Source organism: Platalea leucorodia (genome assembly GCF_965183815.1).
Source record: "Platalea leucorodia genome assembly, chromosome: 5".
NCBI lineage: Eukaryota > Metazoa > Chordata > Aves > Pelecaniformes > Threskiornithidae > Platalea > Platalea leucorodia.
In genome coordinates, this window is record NC_138827.1 from 51,342,209 (window position 1) to 51,367,618 (window position 25,410).

Here is a 25,410-nt window from a genome sequence, read left to right on the forward strand (position 1 = left end):
AACCATAGCTTATGTAGTATATGCAGCACATCTGGAAAATGCAGCTGGCCTGCGGACCACTGCTACCCATTTGTTTCCCCACTAGCTTCAAGAGGCAGAGACAGATTGCAGGTGATCCATTTTTTTGTTTGCAACCTATTTCTCATCTTTTCGAGAGCTCCTGAGCACCTTCGCAGCACGTACTGCCCCTCAAGTCACATGCGCAGGGCAGGATTCCCATGACACCAAGAAAAGTTCATAAACCACCCAGGAAGAGAGGTTATGTATCCCAACCACAGATGTGAGCAGAATTCTCTCCCCTCAAATCTCAGGTTAAAAATAGGAGTTACTTTAATAAGAAACTGATTACATTCTATCTCAGAAGTCTGCTTTATTCTGCAGACATGCAGTGTTATATAATAAAGTAAGTAAAATGAAAAAAGTCCAGGGATAAAAGTACAACTTACCAGACTTGGCAGCTCTCTCTCGTCCTGTTCTGTCACTAGATACAGCTCTTCTGTCCTGTTCTATCCTGGGAGCTGGACCCAGTATCTTTTTTACTAGCTTTTGTCCCTCCCGCCAGGAGGATGCACTTATTACATAGTTTCCACCTGCATGATAAGTAATAAATAAAAGTCAAGCACTAGATGGATTTTCCAATGTATCAAAAAGAAGTATTTATTGCAACCAATAATCATTTCTATATCATTTAGTTCTGCATAATTGGTACGGTTGCAGTTACACAAAACAGTCGTAACAGGGGCGTACCATGAAGACACTCAAGAGCTGACTCACACAACTACCAGTGCTTCATGCCTACACATAACACAACGTAAAAATCCAAAACATACTGTAGCACATTAAAGTCCTACAAAAATTGATTTAAAAAAGAGAAAAGGGTTATACAGGTCTAAAACATATAAGCAAACGTTACTGAGGAGAGGGGAAATATTTGTAGAGGACTGAGAAGAAGCTGTTCATCTCCACTTAAAAAAGTAAAATAAGAAAAAAGTATCTAAAATGTTGTAATAATAAGAACAAAAATAAAGGTGGGAGATAAAAAAATGATTCACCCTCATATTAAAAGAATATTAGCTGATATTCTAGAAAAAAATAACACACCTTAGATATTTTTACAGATAATTAGTTGTTGAGATAGGTGTCTTGTGAGAAGGTTAAAAAATACCCAGCAGCAGTTGTTCTATGCCAATGCTAACTCACTGTCCTCTAGCTGGGATTTCTGTACCATGACTGAAAATAGTTGAGATAAACCCTGTTGGTTGATACTTAATTCAAGAACAGACTATGTTGCAGGTGACAGAAACCCAATCAAAGTGTTATTAGTATTATTTTATCGTCCTACATATAATTGAATGATAAAAACTGCGCACGGTGGCATCTTTACCTAACATTGGTTAGATTAAATGCTAGGTTTATTCAACTCACCTTTGACCCCACTAGCTTCCAATACTATTAATAATTTTTTTGAAATAGTGACCTTAAAGAGCTTTGGAGAAAAGCATCATATAAAAAAGAAAAGTATTAATAACCTAATTCAGACCATTTAGCAGTACTGTATTGCTAGAAAAGTACATAACTTGAATACACAATTTGCAGTTGATTTCTAACCATTCAAACAAACCCAGACACTGCAGCGTGAAAACACCACAGCCAAACAAAAAGGGATTGTGCTCTGGGCCCAACAGGACTTCGAAGACCTGGTACCAAAGCAACTTCAAGTGAAATCCAGGACAGCAGACCAATTGTGTTTTGGCAATCCCAGTCCTCAGTTCCCCCCCGCCCCCCTTTCTTTTCTTTCTGTTATTTTAAACCAGAAGGAAGAAACCTGTTCAGTCAGAAGTCTGCAGCCCACTATTCATTCATTTACTAACAGTACTCCTTGCTTGCATTGTAAATTATCCAAGTATTTTATAAATCTGTCACTTGAAACATGTCACCACAAGCCTCTTTGAAACAGACCTATCAGCCAAAGGGGTTCTCTTGCCGAACTCACTGTTCTCAATTACTTCTGTGTGCATTTAAAAAGGCAGTGTAAAGTCTCATCTTCCATTTCAAGTCAGCTGTTTGAACTAAAACATGCTAACGGAGCAGAACATGAGCTGTGGCTATTTATAGCCTTGGCTATGTGAAGCAATTTCTTATTCTTATGGCTGGAGGAGGACGGACCATCACGGATATGCCACTTAGATCTGGTTCTTATCTTCTAGGGATTTCAGGCCATCATTCTCCTCAAATTTAACCCATTACAGAGAATAACCATCGCCATTAAAACCTGCAGCAATCTATGCGCTCCTCCCTCACTTGGAACTGTCACAAATAAGGAACTTTACTAAACTAACTTACGTAAGTATGAATTGATTGGCATAGGAAGGAGCAAATCCATACTTATCACTTTCTTTTAAGTATTAGCATTCATTACCACAAAATATTCACATGTAGCTTCATGATTTACAGCATGCAGAAGCACATATTCACTCTCCAAAAAACCCTTTGTAATAATTTTTTAAAGCAGCTTTTTTTTCTTCAACCAAGTGTTTACCGACTATGGGTCACTGTACGCAAGGAGAAATATAAAACCTTAAAAGGTGCAAGAGATGTCTAACGTTGCATGTATTTAAAGAAAAAAAAAATTGCTCTGTAGTGTGACTGCAGTCTAGCTACTTACTTTGTACGAAAATTAAAACCAAATACGAAGCAGATGTGGAAGTCTTCCTAATTCTTTTGCTACACACAATATTAAAGATTAACATTATTGGAAAACTAAGAAGCACTGACAGAATTCCACATGTACTTAATTTCTTTTTCTACCATAAGGCACTGCTCTACAGTAACTTGCTCACATCATCTTCTCTAAATACTTTAATTTTATTTAATGCAGAAATGTCAGACAACAGTGAAAAGAAAAAATTCTTAATTGGTAAAAGAAATAAATATTCTTTTATAAATATGAAGATTTCTAAGACTTGTCAGGGAACATGTTTTTACATTTTTTCACTAACTGAAAAAGCCAGGAATGGGTCAAGCCAGAACTGAAGGTGCAGGACAGCAAAAACTTCACACAGGATGAAGAACAACAGCGAGAGAAGAGCCAGAAGGACATCCTGTTCTCTGATTCCCCATTGAGAAATAACACAAGAGAAGAGCTTTCACTGCAGCCCCTCCTCGCAGATGAGGGCAACTCAGCAAGTCCTGCTGGCCCTGATTGTAATATCATCTCCATTCCTCCTTTCAGCATTATTCACTGAGCTGTAGGTCGGGCACTAACCAGCTTCAACACAAGCAAAACAGAAGCAGGATCCAGAACAGAGTTATTGCTACTTTTTGTCCATGTTGGCCTGACAGATACCTAAGGATACCTGTGTGTCGTGTCCCGTCCGTCGTCGTCCGTCCCCACCCCACCCTACCACCCCCCTAACCCCCCCGCAAGAAACACACACTCTTCAGAAGTTTCCATAAGGTGCACACAGCAAGTGGAAAGGCAGAAAATTAAAATAAACAACAAAAAAAAAAGCACGCACAGCCAACCAACAACAAAAACATACACATCCCAATGCAGCATAGAGCCTACAAAGACACTACAACAATGTTGTTGCACATCTGAGAAGACTTTGAAAGCAATACGGTTTAATTTTTCTTTATTTCTTGAGAGAAAACTCATCTCTGAGGGACACGCAACAGTCTTCCCTCTACAGTAAAGCTAGTCACCTTGTTTGGACTCTGGACTTGACAACCGTGTCAGTTTTTGCACTTTCCGCACTGGTTTGGTTGCTTTTTTCTCTTTGTTTCTCTCACTAGGTTTTCCTTTCACTGTTGAATCCTCTAAAAACAAACAAAAGCTGTTAAGTGATATCCCACAGGAAAGAACACAGAATAACAAGCTTGCTTCAACATTTACCTCAAAAAAACAGAACTCAAAGGAACACAATAGAATTCACTGACTCTTCCGGATTATATATTGAGATCAATTACTCCCAATCCAGCATTTTAAAATCCTCATAGCATGAAAATTATGAATCAACTGCTGTTTATCTATGCACTGGAACACAGCAAAGCCACACCAATGCCATAATAGATCTTTACAAAGCTCATTTTCAATTTTAAAAGAAACATTGACAGTTTGACAGGAACAATTGCAGGTTCTCTTCTACCACAGATATTACATTTTACAGTATTAATGTTCCACAAGAACACGTAGTTCCTTCACTCCTGAAACACACGGGCTCCTCCTTCCTCATTAACGCATGACAGCACATTCACTTGTTGCCTCCACACTGGAGCATAAAAGACAGGATACCTATGCGCTCTACTTTCTGCAAAACTTGTCGCACAATTCACCCAGTGATGCACAACTATCCTATATCACTTAAGCCCTCATTTACAACACAATTAGGTTTTAGGCTTTAGAGATGCCAGGAACACTTACCAAAGATAAAGTCATATTTTACCATGTTTTCACATTAGGGCAAAGAACAAAAAAGAAACCTGAGATATGGCTCAATCACCACCCCACTGAGTGGGCTTCCCAGCTGCCTAAGGTACAAAGCAGAGACAAGCATTGCTCAAGAAGAACAGGCAAGGTGTATACTCAGTCTCAGCAGCCTACACTGGACATTTTCAAAGATTTATTAAAGCACTTCAGTTTACATGCCTTTAAGATGCTCTTTTCTTAATCCCAAAAGAGAACTGTAGATAAGGAACTCCGTGGCCACTATTACCACGGTTTTCTTGTTCCTCTTCTATAAAGAATGTGATCAGACAACCTAAAACAACCAGGATACAACCCCCTCCATGGATAGATCTGAAGCTTTATTTAGATGACAATACTAACTTTTACAGCCCCAAATTTCAGCTGAATCCACTCTCTGATGGATGCCCATAGAAGTATCAGAGACAGAACAACAGGTCATATTAAAGGATGCGGGAATGGACTTTTAAGAGTCTTTCTCCCCCTTAATACCCTTTCCTTACAAATTTTCCAGTCGTCTTTAAGGCTGACAAGTGCAGGGAAGATAGAATCAACGCATCAAATACCAGAGGCCTCAATGACTGCATCTGCAGAAATCTAGCTTGCCTCCTCACCTCTTTCAGTGACAAACAGTTCCTTCCCGATACCAGGAAACCGCAGGTTGCTTCCCACTCGCTCTATTCATATTACAGCAATTTTGCTCTAGTAAGGCCAATCCTGAACATCTTTAAGACAGAATTACTGGAAGCTTGGGGTCCATACAATATCCTTTAGTCTAACTGCTAAGCCAAGATGAAGACATTCTGTATGGTCTATGCTTACACGTAGAAACCTTGCTGCAGTAAAGAACAACGCTTCTGTAGATATTGGAGATCTTATAGCTTATTTTAGCACTAGAGAGCATGGAACAGTTTTGATACAACTGATCGTACACACCCAGAACTCCACATGCTGTAACTTCACTACAGAATTAACACATGGGTAGATAATCTGACCACCTAGAAATACATTTACAGTATATATTATGTGCAGCAGCAGCATTTGATTACTTGGAATCAACTATTCAATCTAATCTTTTCAGGTCAGAAAGGAGACATGTTCCACAACAGCTGTTCTACGCAGGGCATCAGGACAGGCGTATGGCTGAACGCACACACAGCTCCTTCCTTCTGTAGACGGAAATCCACCGAACACATGATCCAAATGCCTTTTTAATTGGACCTCTTCAACAAAACTTCTCAAAAATTTGGATTTCTAGAGGGACCTCATGAATCATTCATATTATGCTTGTCAAAACTGAAAAAGAAGCTAGCATAGACGAAAAGTCTTCAGAGATTTGACATTAAATGCATGGATTGATGCTGAAGAGTATTTGCAAAACAATTTTATTGAAAAGAAGCTGCTGTCCTTTCTGAACTTTTTTTTGAGTGATTCTAGAAAAATTCCTCAGTGCCTTGTTGACCTGTACAATCTAATAATTTCCATACCAGCCGCTATACTATCAACATACAAAGAGGTTTACAATCTCATCATGTTTCCTCCAGTCTTAAATATGTTTTGATCAATGAGAAAAATTATTTTTAATATGTAATAAGCAAATTCTTAAGCTGCAAAAGTAGAGGTTCTTTGGGGATTTTATCTTCCATTCCCTTTCTTTTTGTTCATCTGATCTCTTCCCCCTCCCCCCACTCAGTCAGTCAAAAGCAATTCAACCTTACAGCACTCCACTGTAACCAGCGTAGCAAACCAAAAAGCACACTTGGGCATCCTACCCTGTATCACCCAGAGAAAAGAGAGCTGCCAGTGGTACTGCAGTTTTTCCAGAGTGAAAAATTAATGAAGATTGGGTCTTGGAACAGTAAATTTGAAAACATAAAGCATATATTACACTTTTGGTCTTTTAGCAGTGTAACTGTCAAGCAAATATACGGCATTTTTTTTATCATCTTTGCTCATATTTTTAAGCATCGAATATTGTGTTGCTAAATGAGTTCATCACCTAAAATAGACCTTTTTTACGGTGTTGCCATTTTGCAACAACAATATTTAATGTTTTTCAAAAGACCATTAAGCAAAGAGGAATGAGTAGCAGTTTTCTAAGCTTTTAGCATTCAACATTCTCTCCTACACCTTCATGTGGAATAAACCCCAAAGGTAACAGTCTATTAATTTACCACTGCAAAGTTACACAATCCCCCCTTCCATATCCTATCCAAGCCTTACAATAATGAAGGTAAAAGAGTTGTAGAGGAAATAAAATCTAGATTATTTAAAAGGTTTCTTAAACCTTCTTCTGGTGTACCTGTTCTCCCACTCCTCAGAGAAACCAGGGAAGAACTCTAAAAAAGTCCTTGCATACAAACCTCTGGGATACAAATTTATCCAAGAACTGCAAGACTTGGATTATTCTGATATAAAGCACTAAAGTTCTACAAGTTTAGAGATATTAAACCAACCTATATAATCTCACCTCCACCACACATACCTGAAGGCATACCCCTTTTACTGCAGGCTACCTACTAATCAGCATTGCCAGAGACTTTCCACAGCAGATGCCCCTCATCTCCCCTTTAGCTACCTATACATTCCAACTAAACTGCTAACAATTCCCAAAGCAGCTTCAGGACTGACAATTTGTTAACACCATACTGAAGGAAGTAGAATTCAGGCTTCAGCAAAATGGTGCACAAATCACTTTAACAGTGCTAAGGGTGGCAAAGAAAAAAAATCAAAATTATCCCCATGAGACAATATAGGTTTCATCAAAACCAAAAAGTGGTTTGGTTTTGTTCTTTTAAACAGGAAATTGCATTCATTCACACAAACGTATAAAGAAGTTAAAAAATTAAATAAAAACTGTTCTAATGAAAACTTTTTTTTAATTCCCGTTTCAAAGAAAAGTCGTCATTTGATTCTTTTCAGTATTGATTTTCTATTAAAAGTATTTTAATGAGAGAATGGGGAAAAGGATTTTATTTTTTTTTTCTGTTTTAGTGTTCAACAAGTTACTCCTCCTGTGGAAAGAAGTCCAATATATTTAACAGTAATTGCTTCAATTTTTTGTTTCCATGACTTTGTAGACTTGTAGAAAATTAATTTCTCTGCCTCTTAGAGAAGGCTGTGTGGCTTAATCCATTCAGTTTGTGTCTCACCTGTTAACTGGAGTGCTATATCTCTATACAGCTCCCGACTAATGTGAAATTCTTCCTCGTGCCAGATCTTTCCATCTGCAGTGCGAATCTTTGTTTCGGCAGGATTGAAACCTGAAAGTAAACAATTTAAGAGTTTAAAATAACGGCGTAAAATGTAAATAAAGCTTTTTCAGGGTGGAAGTGGTGGGAAAATGCCAAGAAAGAAAGGAATTACTTGAATTTCTAATGCTAAATTAGAAGAAAGCAATATACCAGTCTGCCACTTGCTCACAGTTGAAAAACAGCAGACTGAACGAAGACAAGATTCTTAAAAATGTGAAATGCTTTCTCAATCAATACACTGTTACTAACCTCTGGGACCATAAAAAAAATAATAAAATAAACCCAAACACTACTACAGTGAGCTTCTTTTTTATAGTAATTTGTAAGAAGAGACAGGAAGAATTTCAAAAGAATCCACAATCCTGTGAACTGGCAAGAATTTATTTTCTTTCTTGTCCTATCTGTGATCAAACCATGCTATCCGCTCCTGTATTGCCCAAACACACCTATGAGTCATGTCCATGCTTTGACATGTTGCTCAATGAATTGAACTCCACTCCTTCACCACGTATAACCATCAGGGAGGGATTCTGCACCTCCGTACCTCTGTACGATGGAGCAGCAGGAGCAGCTGCCACTTTCCTGACTTTGGGAGTCACTGCATTCTCCATGTTTGTGATCACGACAGGTTGCTCAGCATATCCCGAGTGCTGCCCTCTGCCACCTAGCTCTTCAGAATGCTCCCACTGCTTTCGAATCCGCTCCTTCAGCTTCTCCAACTTTGCATCGTGCTGCCGCCTCTTCAAGATTTCTAGCCTATGAGCACTAGAAGTACTCGTGGCAGAAGGGGAAGACACTTTCAGTTCACTGTCCTGGGATGTGTTACTCTGCGGAGTTTTAGCCCTACTTTCGTCTCCTCTGGAGCCACTAGTTTTTTCCTCTTCCAGTCTTGGAGGTGTTGCAACCCTAAGAAATGCCTCATTATTCTGCAAGGCATCAATTGCTGGTCGGTCATTCAAATATCTAACAACAGTCTCATCTGCAGCAGAAGAACATGGGCTTTCAAAATCTCTGCTGTGTAGATCCCGTTCATCTCGGTCATGTATCATGCGGCCTGTTATTTCCGTCTTCCCTTCTGCTTCGCTAAGGTCCAAACTAGAGAGCAGTTGCTTGGCCTCAAGTTGGCTAGAACTGTGATAAGACAGCGAACTATATGTATCCCTGATGTAATAGAAGGAAAAAGAAAGTCACCATCAGAAACACAACTGTAGGACCTTCCAACCCAGCAATCAGCATGTTCATTAACTAATTACTTCCTATAGCTTGTCTCCACTTTAAAGACGAGTTCTTTTAAAGTTTGATCACCGTACGTTTAATAGTGCAAGTCTGACAAAACTGAAAGAGGTTTCTGTTCAAAACTTAATTTTCTGCACTCTCTAGCTGAACAGGACTATATATAAAGTTGAGAAGCTGAAATTAGGGCACCCTTCAATTTTTAAAAAAAAAGCTTTAAATAAAAACTAAGGGTAAAACTTAAATGAGAAGCATCATTGATATACGTTCTCTAAAACAAAGCAATGCACACATGCACTCTTCCTGGAGAGCATATTCATTAGCTGAGAAAACAAATAAATTGCACCAAAAACCTCTGCCCTGTATTTGAGCATGAAAAAGGCAAGCCCCTGTCAAGAACTTCAGAGTGAACTGGCTATATTTCAACGACCGTAAAGCTTACTGAGAGCTCAGGAATTCAACAAACTAAGGATCTCTCAGCATTTTTTTCACAGAAAAAACAGACTCCACATTTGAATGGACTCATGGTACATATGTTGTTAGGACAAAAAATATTTAATATTTTTACCGATGAGGGACTGAAGATGTGAAAATCTGGCACCTAAGCTAGCTGGCTTGCTTCTTCAGTGAGCGTGTTTACAGAATTCATTTAAGCCAGGTCATAACACCGTACTTGTGAAATTGTCTACCTCACTTTCTCTAGTAGCACACTTCTGTCATATGGTGTAGTAATCATTACCAATCAACAGAAAAGTTGAGTGCTTTAATTGCACAGAATTTCACCAAAAGTACATATATACATACACATGCACATTGATTGTTCTATCCATTATTCTGGTTTTTGTCTTCCTATGCACACTTTAAGCATAGGCTACAGGCTGTTCTCAGAGAAGGAGTAATGTGTTAACGTAGCAGCTCTGATGTTAATCCCCAAATTAACGCCCCCCAATGCCACAGTCTTCTTACTCCAAGAAAGCTATTCTTTTCAATTTAATATAATGGCATAAATCTAGCTGCTCTCATTTTCTTCTTTCCCCTGAAGTCTGTTAAATTTACTACATGTTTTTAAAACAAATAACTGATGTATGTAAGTTATTCCAGATAGGGTGGACAACAGAGCTGTTCAATTAACAAAACTGAGCCAAGATTACACAATTAATCCACATCAGCCTCCGATGCAACAAGGAAGGAGAAGAACCTCACAGCTCACACAAATGGAAAAGGAGACCAAAACTTAGATGTTAGGATAACAACTATTAATAGAGATGTAGTGGAACTAAAAAAAATACTACTGTCCCAACTCCACTCTACAACAATTTGACAACAGCAGAAGTCAACAGCAATTTGACTTCATTGGGAGAACATTTAGAAAAAAATGCAAAGTATGTGTTAGAATCCAATAAAAAGCTATTGCCAACCCAATCAAGCTATTCATCGGGGATAAGGCCTGTGCAAAGAACACACACTGCTTATAAAACACAAGGAATTGAAGAAGGTATGGTAAGTGTCTTCTAGGCTCTGATATTACAGCAAGTTATGACTAGCTCATTTCTGCTGCAGGTCCTCTTTCTTTTTGAAAGCTTTTGAGGCATCTTATATTCACTACAGTACTTAACGTAGCCTAGGAAAAACAGGCTTTCCACATTTTCCTTCATTCCTCACACCCCATCGTGTTCTATGGCCTGCAAAATTCTGTGCCACTTTTTCTCCTTGATACAGCTGTTCTTATTTGGGTTTCTCATACTCACAAAAACTGAAGGCATCTTTAGTACTAGATGTTCTTGCTCTACACTGTCTTACGGTAATACATGTGGGAACATGTGCTGAAGAACTAACGAAACAAAGTTGGAAAAGCACAAGGAAATACTCTTTTTGGTCCTTGTTACTGAAACTAAATACCTATCAAACCTATCAGGCCACTGAGGCCACAGCCACTTAGAATTAGCTTATTTCTGATCTTAGCATATTTTTCTTTAATAGTCTACCATCACAGCACTAACCTGTATGATGCCAATGGTTCACGAAATTCCACACGATTGCTTTTTTTCACATTGCTTTCAAGAGTGGTCGCCCGGAGAGGGCTGCGTGAGGACTTCTCCTTGCTTGATTTGTTTTGGCTGGAGGACCGGGAAGCTGAAGTAGAAACCAAAGAATCCTCTATGTACTTATCTCTCCAGAAAGAGACAGCTCTTTAGGCTGAACAATTAAGAACGCAGTTTTTCTTGGGTTCGAGCAGCACTCCAAAATAACATTTAAAGTACTCCCTCTCTTTTTCAACAAGCTGATTTCAACAACTAGAGGCAAGGTGGTAAGTGCTTGAAACAATAATTGTATTTAAAGAGAGAGACAATAATGCTTAAACATTAATTATAAATAAGCAAATCCGTGAAAGTTGATTGTGTTGCCACTAGAGGTCGATATGTCTGTTCTTCTCCAGTGCCACGCTACCAGAATGCTCTAAATAGTATTTAAAACCAGGGCTTATATCTTATAAGCAAATGCTCTCCTTAAAATGAAATAAAGGAAGCATCAGATTTAGCATTCTATCAGGGTGTAACAGTTGACAAACACTAAAAAACATAAACAGCTAGTCCAGTGTAAACATAAGCATATACAATTGTTATCCAAAAGCCCCACAAAACCACAGTATCGGAATAAGATAAGCACTACTCACTCAGCGCGAGGAAAGTCCTGTCACTCCCTCTAGCCAGGTGACTATGATAGCACACTTTCTTTCCTAAGCTAAGAAAACATTAGTTTCTCCTGGGCAATTAGAGTTTCATGAATAAAGATCATTAGCAGGAGACAACTTGGGGGCAGGGAGGAGAAATCAAGTTTTCCCGGAATGCAGTGGCTTTACCCTGCCTTACACACTATGTCCTCAACAATACATACCCTTTCTGCTTATTTTCCTGCTAGCGCTAGCAGAAGGCTTCTTGGCATCCATGACAGAATCGAATACGGCCGTGCTGGTGGGAGCTATTTCCAATTTGTTCTCTATATGACGCAGCTAGAATTTGAAGATAATGCAAATAAGAATATTGCTTTCAATTTTTAAGCTACCGTTTTTTTCCCCTAAAGTGACAAATCTTTCCTCATTTTCATAAAGAATAAAACTGCAGGCAAAACAACTTCACAAGGCTCATGTTGCAAAACCGTACAGCCTTATGGCCAGAACTATGCAAGATTATTAAAATTTATTTTAAAAGATTATCTAGACTAGGTTTTGTTGCATAGTTTTGCTTCCATAAGTAGGCTGTTGTGAAGAAATTAATAATAACATGCCATTTAGAGTCTTAATGCTTGGCCTGAATGAAATATTAATTCCACTTGGAATAAATTCTACAATACTCTTTTCAAAACAGAGCATGATACAAGATTCCATGTGTAAAACCTCACACTGATGCTCAGCTATTAAAAAAAGAGATGGACAAGGCTAGGGGAAAGAGCCAAATCCCCTGAAAACCCAAGCTGTTTGGCTTCACTGAAGCCAGGATTTAGAAACTAGTTTGATATCTTAAGCATCTAAGTTCCCACAGAAAGACAGCAATTCCAATGCTCAAAGATGGAAAATTATGAAATACACTGGTGGTGTCCCAGTTTCTGACCAGTTTGGGTAAGCAGGGGAGAGCTATTTTTTCAAGTTTTCAGAAAAATGAAAAGTCGCCACTTTCTTAAATAGAAAGGTAATATTACACTCAAGAATTAGCAGGTATTACTATACTCAAGACTAAGCTTGCTGTGGCAAAAATTTCTTCTACTGTACGTGGAAAACATTTTCCAAGATACAACAATGTTCCACATGCATGTACTCCAACTGCTTGCCCTATTTTCAACTTGTTTAACAGACTGAGCAAAATAATACCTTGGATAACGCTTTTGTAGCCATTAACTGACTTGAAAAGGAGTAAGGGGAAAAAAAAAAAAAGAAGAAAAGAAAAAAAACCAGTACTTACAGCAGCCTTAGTCTGAGAAAAAGTAGCCCATGCTGCAGTTAGATCTTACAGGGCAGAAACAAAGAAATAAATTTCTCATTAGAACATGGAAAACAATGAAATAAAATGTTGCTTCAAAACAATTTTCATGGGCTCACTAACCAAGTTCTTTTAATGACTCATTTCCAGCCTATAAATCTCCTCTATCTGTTATCAGGCTGTTATCAGTCAAGACTCATCTTAACAGAGCAATAAAATATTTAATGTAAAATTTAATGAGTTCACTAATGTATTGAATGTATTATTGAGATTGAATGTATTATTACACTTGAAAACAAATCTACCACACATTATAGGAGATATTTAGAAGATAAGATAAAGCTGGTTATCTACCCCAACAAAATTATCTCACATTTTTCCATTACACTATAGTTTAATTACTTTTTTCCCCCTTCTATTTTCTTCTTCAGTAAGCTAAGCATGAATACTTGGTCACTGGAAGACTCCAGTCAAAAACCAAGCTTTGAACATGTGAATTTTGAATAGTAATCTTTTTGAACTGCACACCCTACAAACAAAATAGAAGCAATGTTTGTGAAGAACAAGCAGGAGGCACTAATCAATTTCAACCTTTTAATCTAAACAGATAGCACATGGTCTATGTGCAATCCAGTTCAGTAGGATGCAGTAGTGTTTTCCTCTAAAAATATTTACTTCCTCAGTTTCCCTCTTCTTTTGGTTTCTAATGGTTTTCTTCTAATCTAATGGTTTACACAGCATCTAAAACTTGCATGTGCATCAGAACAATGGAGAGTAGTAGTATTAAAGTTTAAAACAAACAAACAAACAAACAAAACCCCTTTTCCTTATAGTAAAAAAGCTGCCAATTTCATTTCAGGTAAGATGTAACAACACAAAGTAAGACAGTTAAGGAAGTAACATAGAAACAGCTTTGCTTTGACTTCCGAGAGATGGTGCTTCATGTCTACAGAACACCTCAGTTTCACAAGGTATGTAATTTTAACAGAAACTGAACATATTGCAGGAAACAATCAGCAATAATGTCCTCTTACGGATAAAATAATAATCTGTCCCTACCTTCAAAATAACTTCTGAGGTCCAGTTTTGTCAGAGTGGAGATCATAAGACTGATCTGGAACCCCAGACTTAACATGGGACTCAGCTGCTCTACAGACTAGAGCTTTCTTCCTCTCAGGGATGTACTGCAATTTCTTTTTTTGCCCCCTCCTTTCCTAAATTACAGAGTAATCATGACAGTAAAAAGCTAACAGGATTTCTCCAGTTCAGGGAGACAAAAGTGCTCCAAGTCATCTTAGTGGCGAAGTACTGCTGCTATTCAAGTGTCCTTAGCTCTTCACCACTTTGGAACTGAGCACAAGTCAGGAGCAACTGCCTCTCAGGGTCGTCTTCACTTCTTTCAAGAGCCTATGGTTCCCACTTTCAGTTCCTGCACTGCTCCTCCTCTACAGCATTCAAAAAAAAATTGTCTCTGTGCCATCTTGGCAACCATATCATAGGCTGGCAATTCCTGATGCAGATCAGCAAATACTCTGCAGATCAGAGTACAAAACTGCTATCTCTGCAGAAAGGAAGCTATATAACACAAGATCTTAGCTTCCAAATTAAGGCAGGAGAATGTTTTCTATAGAAACTCCCCAAAGTTTCAAACAACTCATGATAAAACATCTTCCAAAACAAGGCAATAAAACAGAAAAAAACCCATACCTCTGGTAGAATCCTTATTTTGGTTATGCCTTGGATTTTGTAGAGGCACCTCATTTGACTTGTTGCTCCACATCATGTTAATTTACCTACAAAAAAAAATACTCACGTAAGCATCAAAGAGGTATAAAGTAAGAACAAATATATCTTATGCTAAAGAGAACATAGCAAACTGGCTGGATGGTCGTATCCAGAGGGTAGTGGTCAATGCCTTGATGTCCAGATGGAGATCAGTGACAAGTGCTGTCCCTCAGGGGTCTGTACTAGGGCCAGTGCTGTTTAATATCTTCATCAGTGACACAGACAGCGGGATCGAGTGCACACTCAGCAAGTTTGCAGATGACACCAAGCTGAGCGGTGCAGTTGACACACCTGAGGATGGCATCCAGAGGGACTTGGACAAGCTTGAGAAGTAGGCCTGTGTGAACCTCATGAGGTTCAACAAGGCCAAGTGCAAGGTCCTGCACCTGGGTCGGGGCAATCCCCAGTATCAATACAGGCTGGGGGATGAAGGGATTGAGAGCAGCCCTGAGGAGAAGGACTTGGGGGTACTGACAGATGAAAAGCTGGGCATGAGCCAGCGATGTGCTCCTGCAGCCCAGAAAGCCAACCCTATCCTGGGCTGCATCAAGAGAAGCGTGGCCAGCAGGTTGAGGGAGGCGATTCTGCCCCTCTGCTCTGGTGAGACCCCACCTGCAGTGCTGCGTCCAGCTCTGGGGCCCTCAGCACAGGAGGGACAGGGACCTGTTGGAGAGGGTCCAGAGGAGGGCCACAAAAACGATCAGAGGGTTGGAACACCTCTGCTACGAGGAAAGGCTGAGAGAACTGGGGTTGTTCAGCCTGCGGAAGAGAAGGCTGCGGGGAGACCTTATTGCGGCCTTTCAGTACTTAAAGAGGGCTTATAAGTATGACGGGGATAGTCCTTTTAGCAAGGCCTGCTGCGACAGGACAAGGGGTAATGGTTTTAAACTAAAAGAGGGCAGATTTAGACTGAACGCAAGGAAAAAATTTTTCATGATGAGGGTGGTGAAACACTGGCACGGGTTGCCCAGAGAGGTGGTAGATGTCCCATCCTTGGAAACACTCAAGGCCAGGCTGGATGGGGCTCTGAGCAACCTGATGTAGTTGAAGATGTCCCTGCCCATTGCAGGGGGGATGGACGAGATGGCCTTTGAAGGTCCCTTCCATCCCAAAGCATTCTATGATTCTACGATAACCTTGATCGCTATGATGAATATTCACCTCATATGATGATTTCAAACTCACATTATGAACAAAATCAGAAAATCAGCACCAAACCACAAATGCATTTACAGCTTGCAGTTGTTCAGAAACCAAGTAATTCTGGATAAAGACGGGTTTGCTACGAAGAAGAGTGAACTTGATAAAAGGAAACCCAGAGGTCATGCAATTTAGATCATAGTAATAAGTATTCCAGCAAGTCTGAAGATGACCACACTGAAACACTGCATATGAAGGGGTAACAGAGGCAGCACCACAGAGCTTGAACCTATAAAGGCTGAAATGACAAGATGACCTGACAGACGAATGCGTCGCCTATCTCTGTTAAAGGAAAAGGCAGAACAGAACTGTGCAGCAGGACACTACAGCCAGGAAAAATACAGACAAGACTGGAGCTGCCATTGTTTTCCTGTGAACTTCAAAGGCAAGGCTCCCAGTGAATCTAAAAAAGCATGAACCCCTCTGAGTAACAAACCAGGCAGCCACTATCACCAGAGGAGTATTTAATACATGAGAAAAAAAACCAAACTACTCAATCAAGAAAGATAATTTTTAAAAGAAAAGGCAGGTAATTTACACAAATACTTATTTCTCAATACTTCCATTGCAAAAGATGCACTGTCATAGGTCAATCTGTACGAGGCTTTAAAGAAGTGCTATATAAGAAAAAAATAAGTTTAAGACACCTAAGAGGAGCTCATACAGCCAGCAAAAACTCTGATTAGTCAGTACTGCCGCTACCCTCTCACTAAGGACCTCCTATCTGGTGGCACGTGCTTACTGAGCTGTCTTCACAACTAACTGAGGACATTTCTGTTATGGAAAGAAAAAATTAGGTGAGCACAAAATTCATACAGGAAGTTATGGACCTCTGAAAGAGTCATAAAGGCACATATTCCTCTCTCTTCTCATGCACTCCCAGATATATTTTTTCTTATTTTATTAACTTCAGAAAATTTCTTTTGCTTTCATTTCCCTACATAGTATGCCACATAAAAGGGCATTCAAATATAAAGGTCATTCTTCTGATAAAAAGTGACTGAACATCCCATAAAATTACCACTGTGTACTACTTACTGGAACAGATCATTGCCTGTCTATTTTGTGACAAGGATTTTTATCATATATGGTTTTAAAGATACTCACAGTGATCAACAGTGAAGTTTGGTCCTCACATTCAGTCATATAGCTTGTATTTACGGCAGTAAGTTATCCCACAAAACTGTTCTTATGCCCCAAGAAAGACTATCAATAATAAGAACACAGGACTTCAAAAGACCTTTAGTTCTGCCTTTCTTTAAAGAATCCAAATCAATGTTAGAAAGAATGTGGAAAAGGTATGTGAGCTTATATACCATAGGTACAGAAGCACACACATACACACACATTAGTGAAGTTTGCAATAATGCAGAAATTCTAGACAGAAGTGGGGGGTGTTTTGTTTTGGTTTTTTTCAAGTATCTAGTTATGGGCAGCAAGCCAAGTGAAGTTAGAAAATTCTGCTTCCAGGACAGGTGCCGCAGAGCTCATTCACGCAGAACTGCAGCTTTGTGCCTCACATCATTCATGCTGTAAATCATAACACTGCCCTGCCCTGGAAATCATCTAATTGGTCTTCTCCATCACTAGAGCAAAAAGCTGTTGTACTAGAAAAGTAGAAAACAAATAAAAATGGGGGAATTTTCGATAAAGAACCAATTTTGAGAGCTGCTGGAAATGTCATATCATACCATTACCAGTTTCTTGCCCAAACATAAACATAACAAAACCTACTTAATATGTAAATTTAGCATAAGAGAACTTCTGGACAAGCAACCATTTCTTAAGGGCTTAAGTATCCCTCTTCATGTAATTGCTTGGGATTTATTCCTATCATTAGTATTACTAGTATAGATAGGAGAACCTAGTCAGGGATTAGAATTGTTCTTGTTATTATACACACACAAACCTATATAGTTTATTTTATGATGCCCCTGTGAATGTAATATTGCAGTATACTCTATGTATTCCCTAACTCTCTACAAGAAGTACTCGATTAATTAAGAAAGTTTGAAATTGCTTGTTATACCTTTCATCCAGACACTCAAGTAAAAGCTGTCAGTTCTTTACCTGAGCTGAATAGAACACAAGTCAGACGAACAGTGAACACACTTTTGAGAATGCCCTAGTTCTACTAAAAACTCATAGATGTTTGCTGATGACCACTAATGGTCAATAATTCTGTCTCAATGCCTTGGTTCAAAAGTATATGAGGCCCCTCTATAAAAGGGCACCCAACCTCTCCTTTCTGTACAAGCTGGGAACTAATCACAAAGCATCCCACTGTGTTTCTCCTAATGAATACCTGCAGCGTCAGCTCCAAGTGTACAATATGACTCTTACTGGGTTCAGCTGAGATCCACCGAGCAGTTTTGCTTAACTCAGGTTGCTGCTGTTTGAAAAAAAGACATGCAAGAACTGAGAATTCTGGAGCTGTCTACAGTTTCAGGAAGCCAACACTGCAGTAGCTTTCAGTTGCGATACAATCTTCGTAACTGTAAGGGTTTGGGTTTTAAATGTCCCTCTCCCCCTCCTTTGGAAGGGTGGGAGAAATTTATCAGCTTTTCAAAACCTACCTACAAATCATATTGATTCCCACCAACCTTTGAATTCCTACAGATTAATAGAATAGATTAATAGACAATAGAATTCTTTCCATTGTCACAGCTTACACGAATAAGCAGCACCTTACAAACCCCAAGTATTTCTGTAATTCAATACCCTGTTTCTGCAAGCAGTTAAACCAAACGGAAAAGATACTTTAACGCTATCAAGAATACAGCTAGGGGGTGGGGGAGAAAAAAGAAATAAATCAAGACACAGTTGCCGTGTCTACTTGTAGGATTTACATGCAGTGTAGAAGACCAGTTAAACACTAAAATACACTGAAATTAATATTGACTAGAAAAAACACTATACCAAAAATTTACGCAAAGAAAGTTTAAATTGTATCTGAAAACACATTTTACATCAACACAAAAGTTGTCTCAATGTTGCACAAGCAACTTTAAGAAGAAATACATTGTAAAAATTACATTCTGAAATGACTGCTTCAAAAAGATTTTTTTTTTTTGCTAAACTAAATGATTCATCACTATTTAATAAAGAGCTTAAATGAAGGAGGGCACAAAAAGCAGCTCAACAGATGAAATGCCAAAGAACTTCTGAGGAGACAGCAATGATGGCAAAAGGTTATCTGCAGGTTGGATAAGCCTATGAGGATCTTAAAAGTTTGCTGAAAAAAGGCAGAAGACTGCAGAATCACAGAACTGATCTCCTCCTTATTTGGTTGTTCACTAGTGGACCCAGGCATCCTATGCAGGTTCATTAAAGGCTGGTTTGCCAAGCCTCGTCTTGGGTGAACAGTTAAAATACAAACACCATTATGTTACAACATTTCAATCCCACGTCAAATGCCCATCTCATTCTCTACTCATCTGTCCGAGACAAAAAAAAAAAAAAAAAAAAAAAACAAAAAAAAACACAACACGTACACAAGAGAAGGCACAGCAGAACTGCTGTAGATGAGGACCTAAGTGTAAACTACCAAGAAAAGGATATACTCCAAACTCCCAGAAGAAACTGGGACGCACACCCCCACACACTCTTCCACAAACACTGTTCCTATGGGAAGACGCTGAAAAGGACTGACAGATCAGAAAGCGCATGAGAAGACACCAGAAAGGAGGAAATGGAAACTAAGAGAAAAACAATGTCAAATAAAAAAGATGATAAACAAGCACTAAATTTACTACCAAACATACCAAGAATGGCATTGAAAGGTACAACAGATAACAAAATAACAAGTCAACATGGTAAGAGGACGGCATTTTGAAAGGAGCAGGACATATGAAAGCAGAATATGCCTAGCAAAGCTACACAAAAATGTCAAGAGATGAAAAACAGGGCTGGGAAAAGAGAAAGAAAAGTGGTGAGAGAAGCAGGATATAAAAAGGAAGAGAATGGAGAGAGAGAGATAGGAAGGAGAGAAAAATTGAATGAACTTTTGAAGGATGAGCACATAGAGCAGCAAAAAGGAAGAAGAGAAACTGGTATATTGGTCCAATTGTAAAGTTTTTCAAGCACCCTCAGCATGACTTTTTTTCTTAGTAGCACAACCTCGATAAGAAAAGGAAAGAGGAAACTCAGAAGTCATGGCACTGAAACAAGGAAACGGGAGAGGAAACTGAATCATACAGATTCAGAGAAGGCAGAGAATGTGAGCAAGAGATTGCCCACTGTTATTTTCACAAACATTTAGTGGTTATGCAAAAAAAAAAAAAAAACAAACAAACAAAAAACAAAAAACAAACACCTGTATGCATAGGAAACAGTATTCCTCAGGACTTTGTTTCTTATAAAAACACAAGGGATACCAAATGAAGGGGATACCACAAAAGAAAAGATGAAGCTTTGCTAAGAGTAAGGAACTAAACAAATTTAATATTGACTTCTATGGGATATTCTTAATTGTTTAATCCCCAAAGTGGCACGTTTTGCTACAAACTACACACATTGCATAAGGCCAGCACTTTACACAGTTTAAGCTACAATAAGGCAGCAGTGCCAATAAAAGAAGCCATCTTTTCCTTTCTTTATGCCTTGGTCTTTCTTGCCTTATTCAGGCAGAAAGTCAATGGGATAAGGTAATGAGAAAGTCACGTCGTAAAGCAAAGTGGACTGGGAATCTGGTAAGGTCTGGAAGTAGCTTTTTTGTTCTTTTTGCTTTATTAATTTTAGCTATGTCGTAGTATAAGCTACAACCTCTGCGCAAGCAGAAGGAGAAGGAATGGAAGAATCGCGGAACAGCCCGATCAGTCCCAGTCACGTACTAGCTGCTGTCGTGTATCACAATCTGTAGTTGCTCCCCAAGAGCAAATGCGTGAGGCTGCTGTTGCCTTTACGTCAAGGAAAGTGAGCGGGACTGGGGAAAACAAGAGCCATTCCCATCACCACCTTCCTGCCGGTGGAGACACCACTGGAGCTCAAGGGCACCAGAGAGGTCTGTACACCCTGCTCCAGCGTGTCCCACTGCACCCGTGCCTCGCACAGCGCAGACAACTCGTCCATGGAGGAAACGGGCACAGAGACAAATGAAAGGTTTTAGGCATGTTTTTTCCTGTTGACAAAAATATTTTAAGTTTCCACGTACAAATAATTGAAAGTTGACTTCTGAATCCTAAAGACCTTCTGGAGCTCCTGTCTGTACAGCTACAGTTCTGCGTTACTGGCAATAACAGACACACACAGGTGGACAGACACAATCAGACCTCGTCAAGCAAACTATTTTTCTGAGCCAGCCCACTGAAAGTGATGGAATTTCTATTTAGAGATGCCAGAAACACTTTCCATGTCTCCTCAAATACCACAGAATACAGTTTATGATGATATGCTTGAGTCTGGAATACAAATACCTTTACCTACTCATTTTTCTGGAATCCAAGCTTTTACCATATCGCATTATCCCATTTAAATAAGAGCTAAAAATATCCATAATGCATTGTTCTAAGACTTTTTTTGGTTATGTTGATGGGCTTTTAAAATGTTTTTTGATACAAGAGTAACATACTTTTTTTTTTTTGGCCTCAACATATTTTGAGAAAACTTTGTCTCTCAAAGCAATTAGATGCAGGTGATTTACTGACCTTCCTCAGGACTGAGGACAAGTTCCAGCACAACAAACAAAAGCATGACGTATTTTTCAAAAAAGCGCCACGTCTCCAGAATCTATAGCTGACTCTGCAGAATCAGACGGGTCCTCCCCTCACCTTCTTTCAATGCTCATTTATATAATAAGCCTTCAAATGAAATGTATTTCAGGGGCAAAGGTTCTGAAAGGAAGTTAATATTCAAAATCCAAGTACAACTCCAACTGCACAATGCTTCACGGACACAAACTTCATCTTAACATTTCTCCACCATATTATCTCAAGTCTGTAATCTCTGCTTTGCCCCTCCAAAATTATTTCTGCTACAAAGTTGGGGATTTTTCTTCTGATGATTTAAGTGGTGCTGAGCTAAAGAGTCAATGGGTGCAAACTATTCAGATTGCCTTTATAGGTAGTTTTGCTGGTATTTAATCTGACTGGCTGCTAATACTATTTGACTTAGAAATATTTTACCAGTCTAAACCGCACTGCACCCTATGAGCAAGGCTGTATGTAATGACGATGGACGCAACTGTGTAAAGCTGATAAAAGAAAAAGCTGGAAGTAACAAACACCAGCAATGCCCAAGGAGCTTGTGCATGTTAGCTGCTCTGAATGAGTAAAATTTTACATAATATCCAGTATTTTGTGTTGTAGCGCAAACAGTAAATATACCAGAAGAATTCACATTCCAATCATTATGACATTGGAAAATAATAATTAAAACCAAGAAAGCTTCAAAAGTAAAAGAAATATATGAATAAAATTTGATCTGTCTTAAGCTAGAAAAATATAAAAAAAGCTTTTAGGGATATTAAGGTCATTAAAAAAAAAAAAAAAAAAAGAGCAATCAAGATACATCACACACTTGCAGATAGAAAAGCAGTAAAGAATGTCAAAGCACATGTCACTACCTCTAACTTAACCAGGAAGATAAGTGACATCAACAGTCATACATCCATCAAACATCAGAAAATGTAGTAGAAAAATACAAATATGTTTCATGAGCTCTAAGATTAAATCACTGGCAACAGTCAGCTACTAAATTTACATCCAAACTATAATGAAGATTTTTCTACAAATGAAACATTACTGAATCTGATTCTCTCCAACTATATGCTGAGGATGGACATTTACAACACACTTCTGCTATGAGAAGACATGGCAACTTGCAAAACTGTCTCTGCTTCATCACAAGTAATGTAAAAGTGATGAAAAAACCCAGCACTAAAAAAATAGATTAGTGGTTTTACTGAAAGTAAAACGCATTGAAGGTCTTACTGTGCTGCATCACATGCTAGGAGGTACTCTGAGGAAATCTATGGAAATGAATGTTGTGACAGCTAGTGTAACTTGATTCATTGTTCGTGAAGAAATCAGAGTACAAAGGCACAGAGAATGCATCCATTTATTACGGAGATGCACATGAGGGTTTGCCCATCCATTCAGAAGGTCTGTATTTTTTTTTTTTTACTTCAAAGATCTTCACATTTATGACAGAAAAGAACAGAAGCTACATAGCCTAGTTTCAAGAACAAATAAAACACACCTGCATTTGTTTCCTTGGACTTCATAACAAAAGTTCACTCATTCCATCTCCAGTTACTAGAAACTGCATGTTGGAAGATTTCAATTCTTGCAGCCCATAATAAATCCATTCAGCAGAATATGCTCAAATTCTTCAACAAGTCCTGTCTTCAAAAGGTCAGCATCCGCTATCCTTCACCTCATGAGGAACACTCCGCTGTGAGGGAGTTGTCTTAGAACTTACAGGCAATCCTCTCAGCCAAGTACAAGAACCAGACCTGCCAATTTTGAGAGTCTAAGACAACAGCTTTCAACTGCTCAACATTACCAAGGACATACAAGCAGAGCAGCAACTTCATCTGCAGCTGTGTCAACTGCAGACTGATCACTATTTTCTTTCAAAGCAGAATAAAGTGCATAAAAACTTCAGGGAAAATGTTCCAAATGTCACTTTCTCAAGTTTGATGCCTTTGCTCTGAAATTGCATCCAGAAGCAGTGTCTGAAAAGTGTCTCAATATGAGACATAAAAAAAAAAAAAAGAAAAACCAAACAACCAAAAAAACCCATGACAAGGTGAACTGTGACCACCAGCGCTCTCTCTGATCTGGCATTACAAAGACTAGTGCCAGGACTCTGCTGAGAAGACTTTTTCTTGAACTAGCTAAAACCAGCAATAAAATATTTCTCATATTTAAATAATTGCATGCCATTAAATGCTTTAAGTACCTAAACCCTAAATCCAGACTTTTCTATTTCAGTATGACAATTCCACCTGATGTATTTTGCTATTAGCAATCATAACACATCATGTTAATATGACTGGAAAATATCAGAGAAAAATGTAACTGTTTTTTAAACTTTTATACTCTTTTGCCACAGATCAGACTTAGCATAAAATTCTGCCCTCAGTGAGGAGTGTTCTTAAGCTAAAACACAGCCAGAATTTCTGTTAGCATTCAGTAAGTTTCAATTGACCTAGTATAATTGATTAGTTAATTTATTTGCTCTATTCTTTCACCAGTATATTGACAAAGGTTTCAGACTTATGCATACAAGTAATTTTATCCTCAATTGAGTAGTCCATTAAAGTCTATTATATCATTAGCACAATGATACACATGTATCTTCCAAGCACTTATATCTATGGATAAATTCTACATGCAGACATTCTGATCCAGCCACGTGCCTAATATATTAACTGTACTGGGAAAGTTTCCTCTCTGCACTCGACTACCAAAACCCTTCTGTTATCATTATTATACCACTATACCTGTTGTCTTATTAACACAGCTTGTATTGGTTTGAGTAGCATGAACTATATTAGTTTAAGTACATCAGCAGCACCGTTCAAACAGCACTGCTATACTGATAAAAAAGTCACACTCCTGATATAAACTTCTAAGGTAGAGTTAAGCAGGTTTAGCAACTCAACAGTGATGAAGGAATGCATATATTCCTCCCTACCTTCCCTAGCAACCTTACCACTCCTCTGTGATAGATGCAGTGCTCATCTGACTGTGTCACAAGCCTGTTCAACTCACTAACCCAGCAGAAAATTATTCAGTTTTTCTTTTTTTGTTGGGTTAGCTTTCTACCAGTTTATCAAGCTGAATCAGGTTGCTGCATGGTCAATGCCAGAACTGGTCAAAGTGGGGGAAGAGAAGCGACAGCAGAACATCATGTTCACTCACCTTACGATGTGCAGCTTCACCTAACTGCCACAGATATGGCAATATAAAATAGATCGAGTGCTACGTGCACCAACGTTCCTGATTTCAAATGCAAGTCTAACTTTGAAGATGTTAATAGGACTATAGCCTCATCTGGGCATACTAAAATCAGTATGACTAACCACATGAATTACTTTATGCACCAGTGTGTTTGATACAACATAACTTTCTTAGCAGAAACCAGCAGTATGTCTGGCAGAGGGGTGCAAGGAGGTGCAGAAAGTTCATTATACTTAAGAAAACTTTTTGAGTAGAAGTGGCAATTCCAGGGCTAGATTCTTATCCATCTAAGGGATGCTTTTACTATGGTGGTACAAACTGCTGATAAAGTTATTTCAAGACACGAAAGACAGCATCCACATTGGGACTGTTATATCCACCAAGTCTTCCCAGTGTTACAGCAGCAAACTTAAGCTATGCACCAAAGCTTAGTAAGCTTAGTAAAACAAATGCATGCAAACGAAATGTTTTATCGTTTTAAAATCATGTGCTTTCAGTTGCCACCACACCTAACCTAGGGAGTCTACCAGAAGATCTATACCAATCAGCGACATAATTTCCACAGTACCCAGGCCCCTTGTAGAAATGTGTCA

At 38.7% G+C, this 25,410-nt stretch overlaps 1 protein-coding gene across 13 annotated transcripts in view; it reads right to left on the reverse strand.

The window, feature by feature from the left end:
* The window catches only part of CEP350 (centrosomal protein 350), an 87,109-nt gene that overhangs the window by 53,415 nt on the left and 8,284 nt on the right, over positions 1 to 25,410 (reverse strand). For 12 of the 13 annotated variants that reach the window (XM_082313814.1, XM_082313815.1, XM_082313811.1 and 9 more), the window contains exons 2-9: positions 14,634 to 14,719; positions 12,909 to 12,952; positions 11,848 to 11,962; positions 10,953 to 11,085; positions 8,264 to 8,880; positions 7,618 to 7,728; positions 3,706 to 3,819; positions 447 to 590 (exon numbers count right to left, since the gene is read on the reverse strand). In XM_082313814.1, the coding sequence (XP_082169940.1) occupies positions 447 to 590; positions 3,706 to 3,819; positions 7,618 to 7,728; positions 8,264 to 8,880; positions 10,953 to 11,085; positions 11,848 to 11,962; positions 12,909 to 12,952; positions 14,634 to 14,709 (1,354 nt within the window). In that variant the 5' untranslated portion in view covers positions 14,710 to 14,719. Of the gene's footprint in view, positions 1 to 446; positions 591 to 3,705; positions 3,820 to 7,617; positions 7,729 to 8,263; positions 8,881 to 10,952; positions 11,086 to 11,847; positions 11,963 to 12,908; positions 12,953 to 14,633; positions 14,720 to 18,216; positions 18,235 to 25,410 lie in introns of those variants that run through there. The other variant, XM_082313816.1, reaches the window with a different exon arrangement.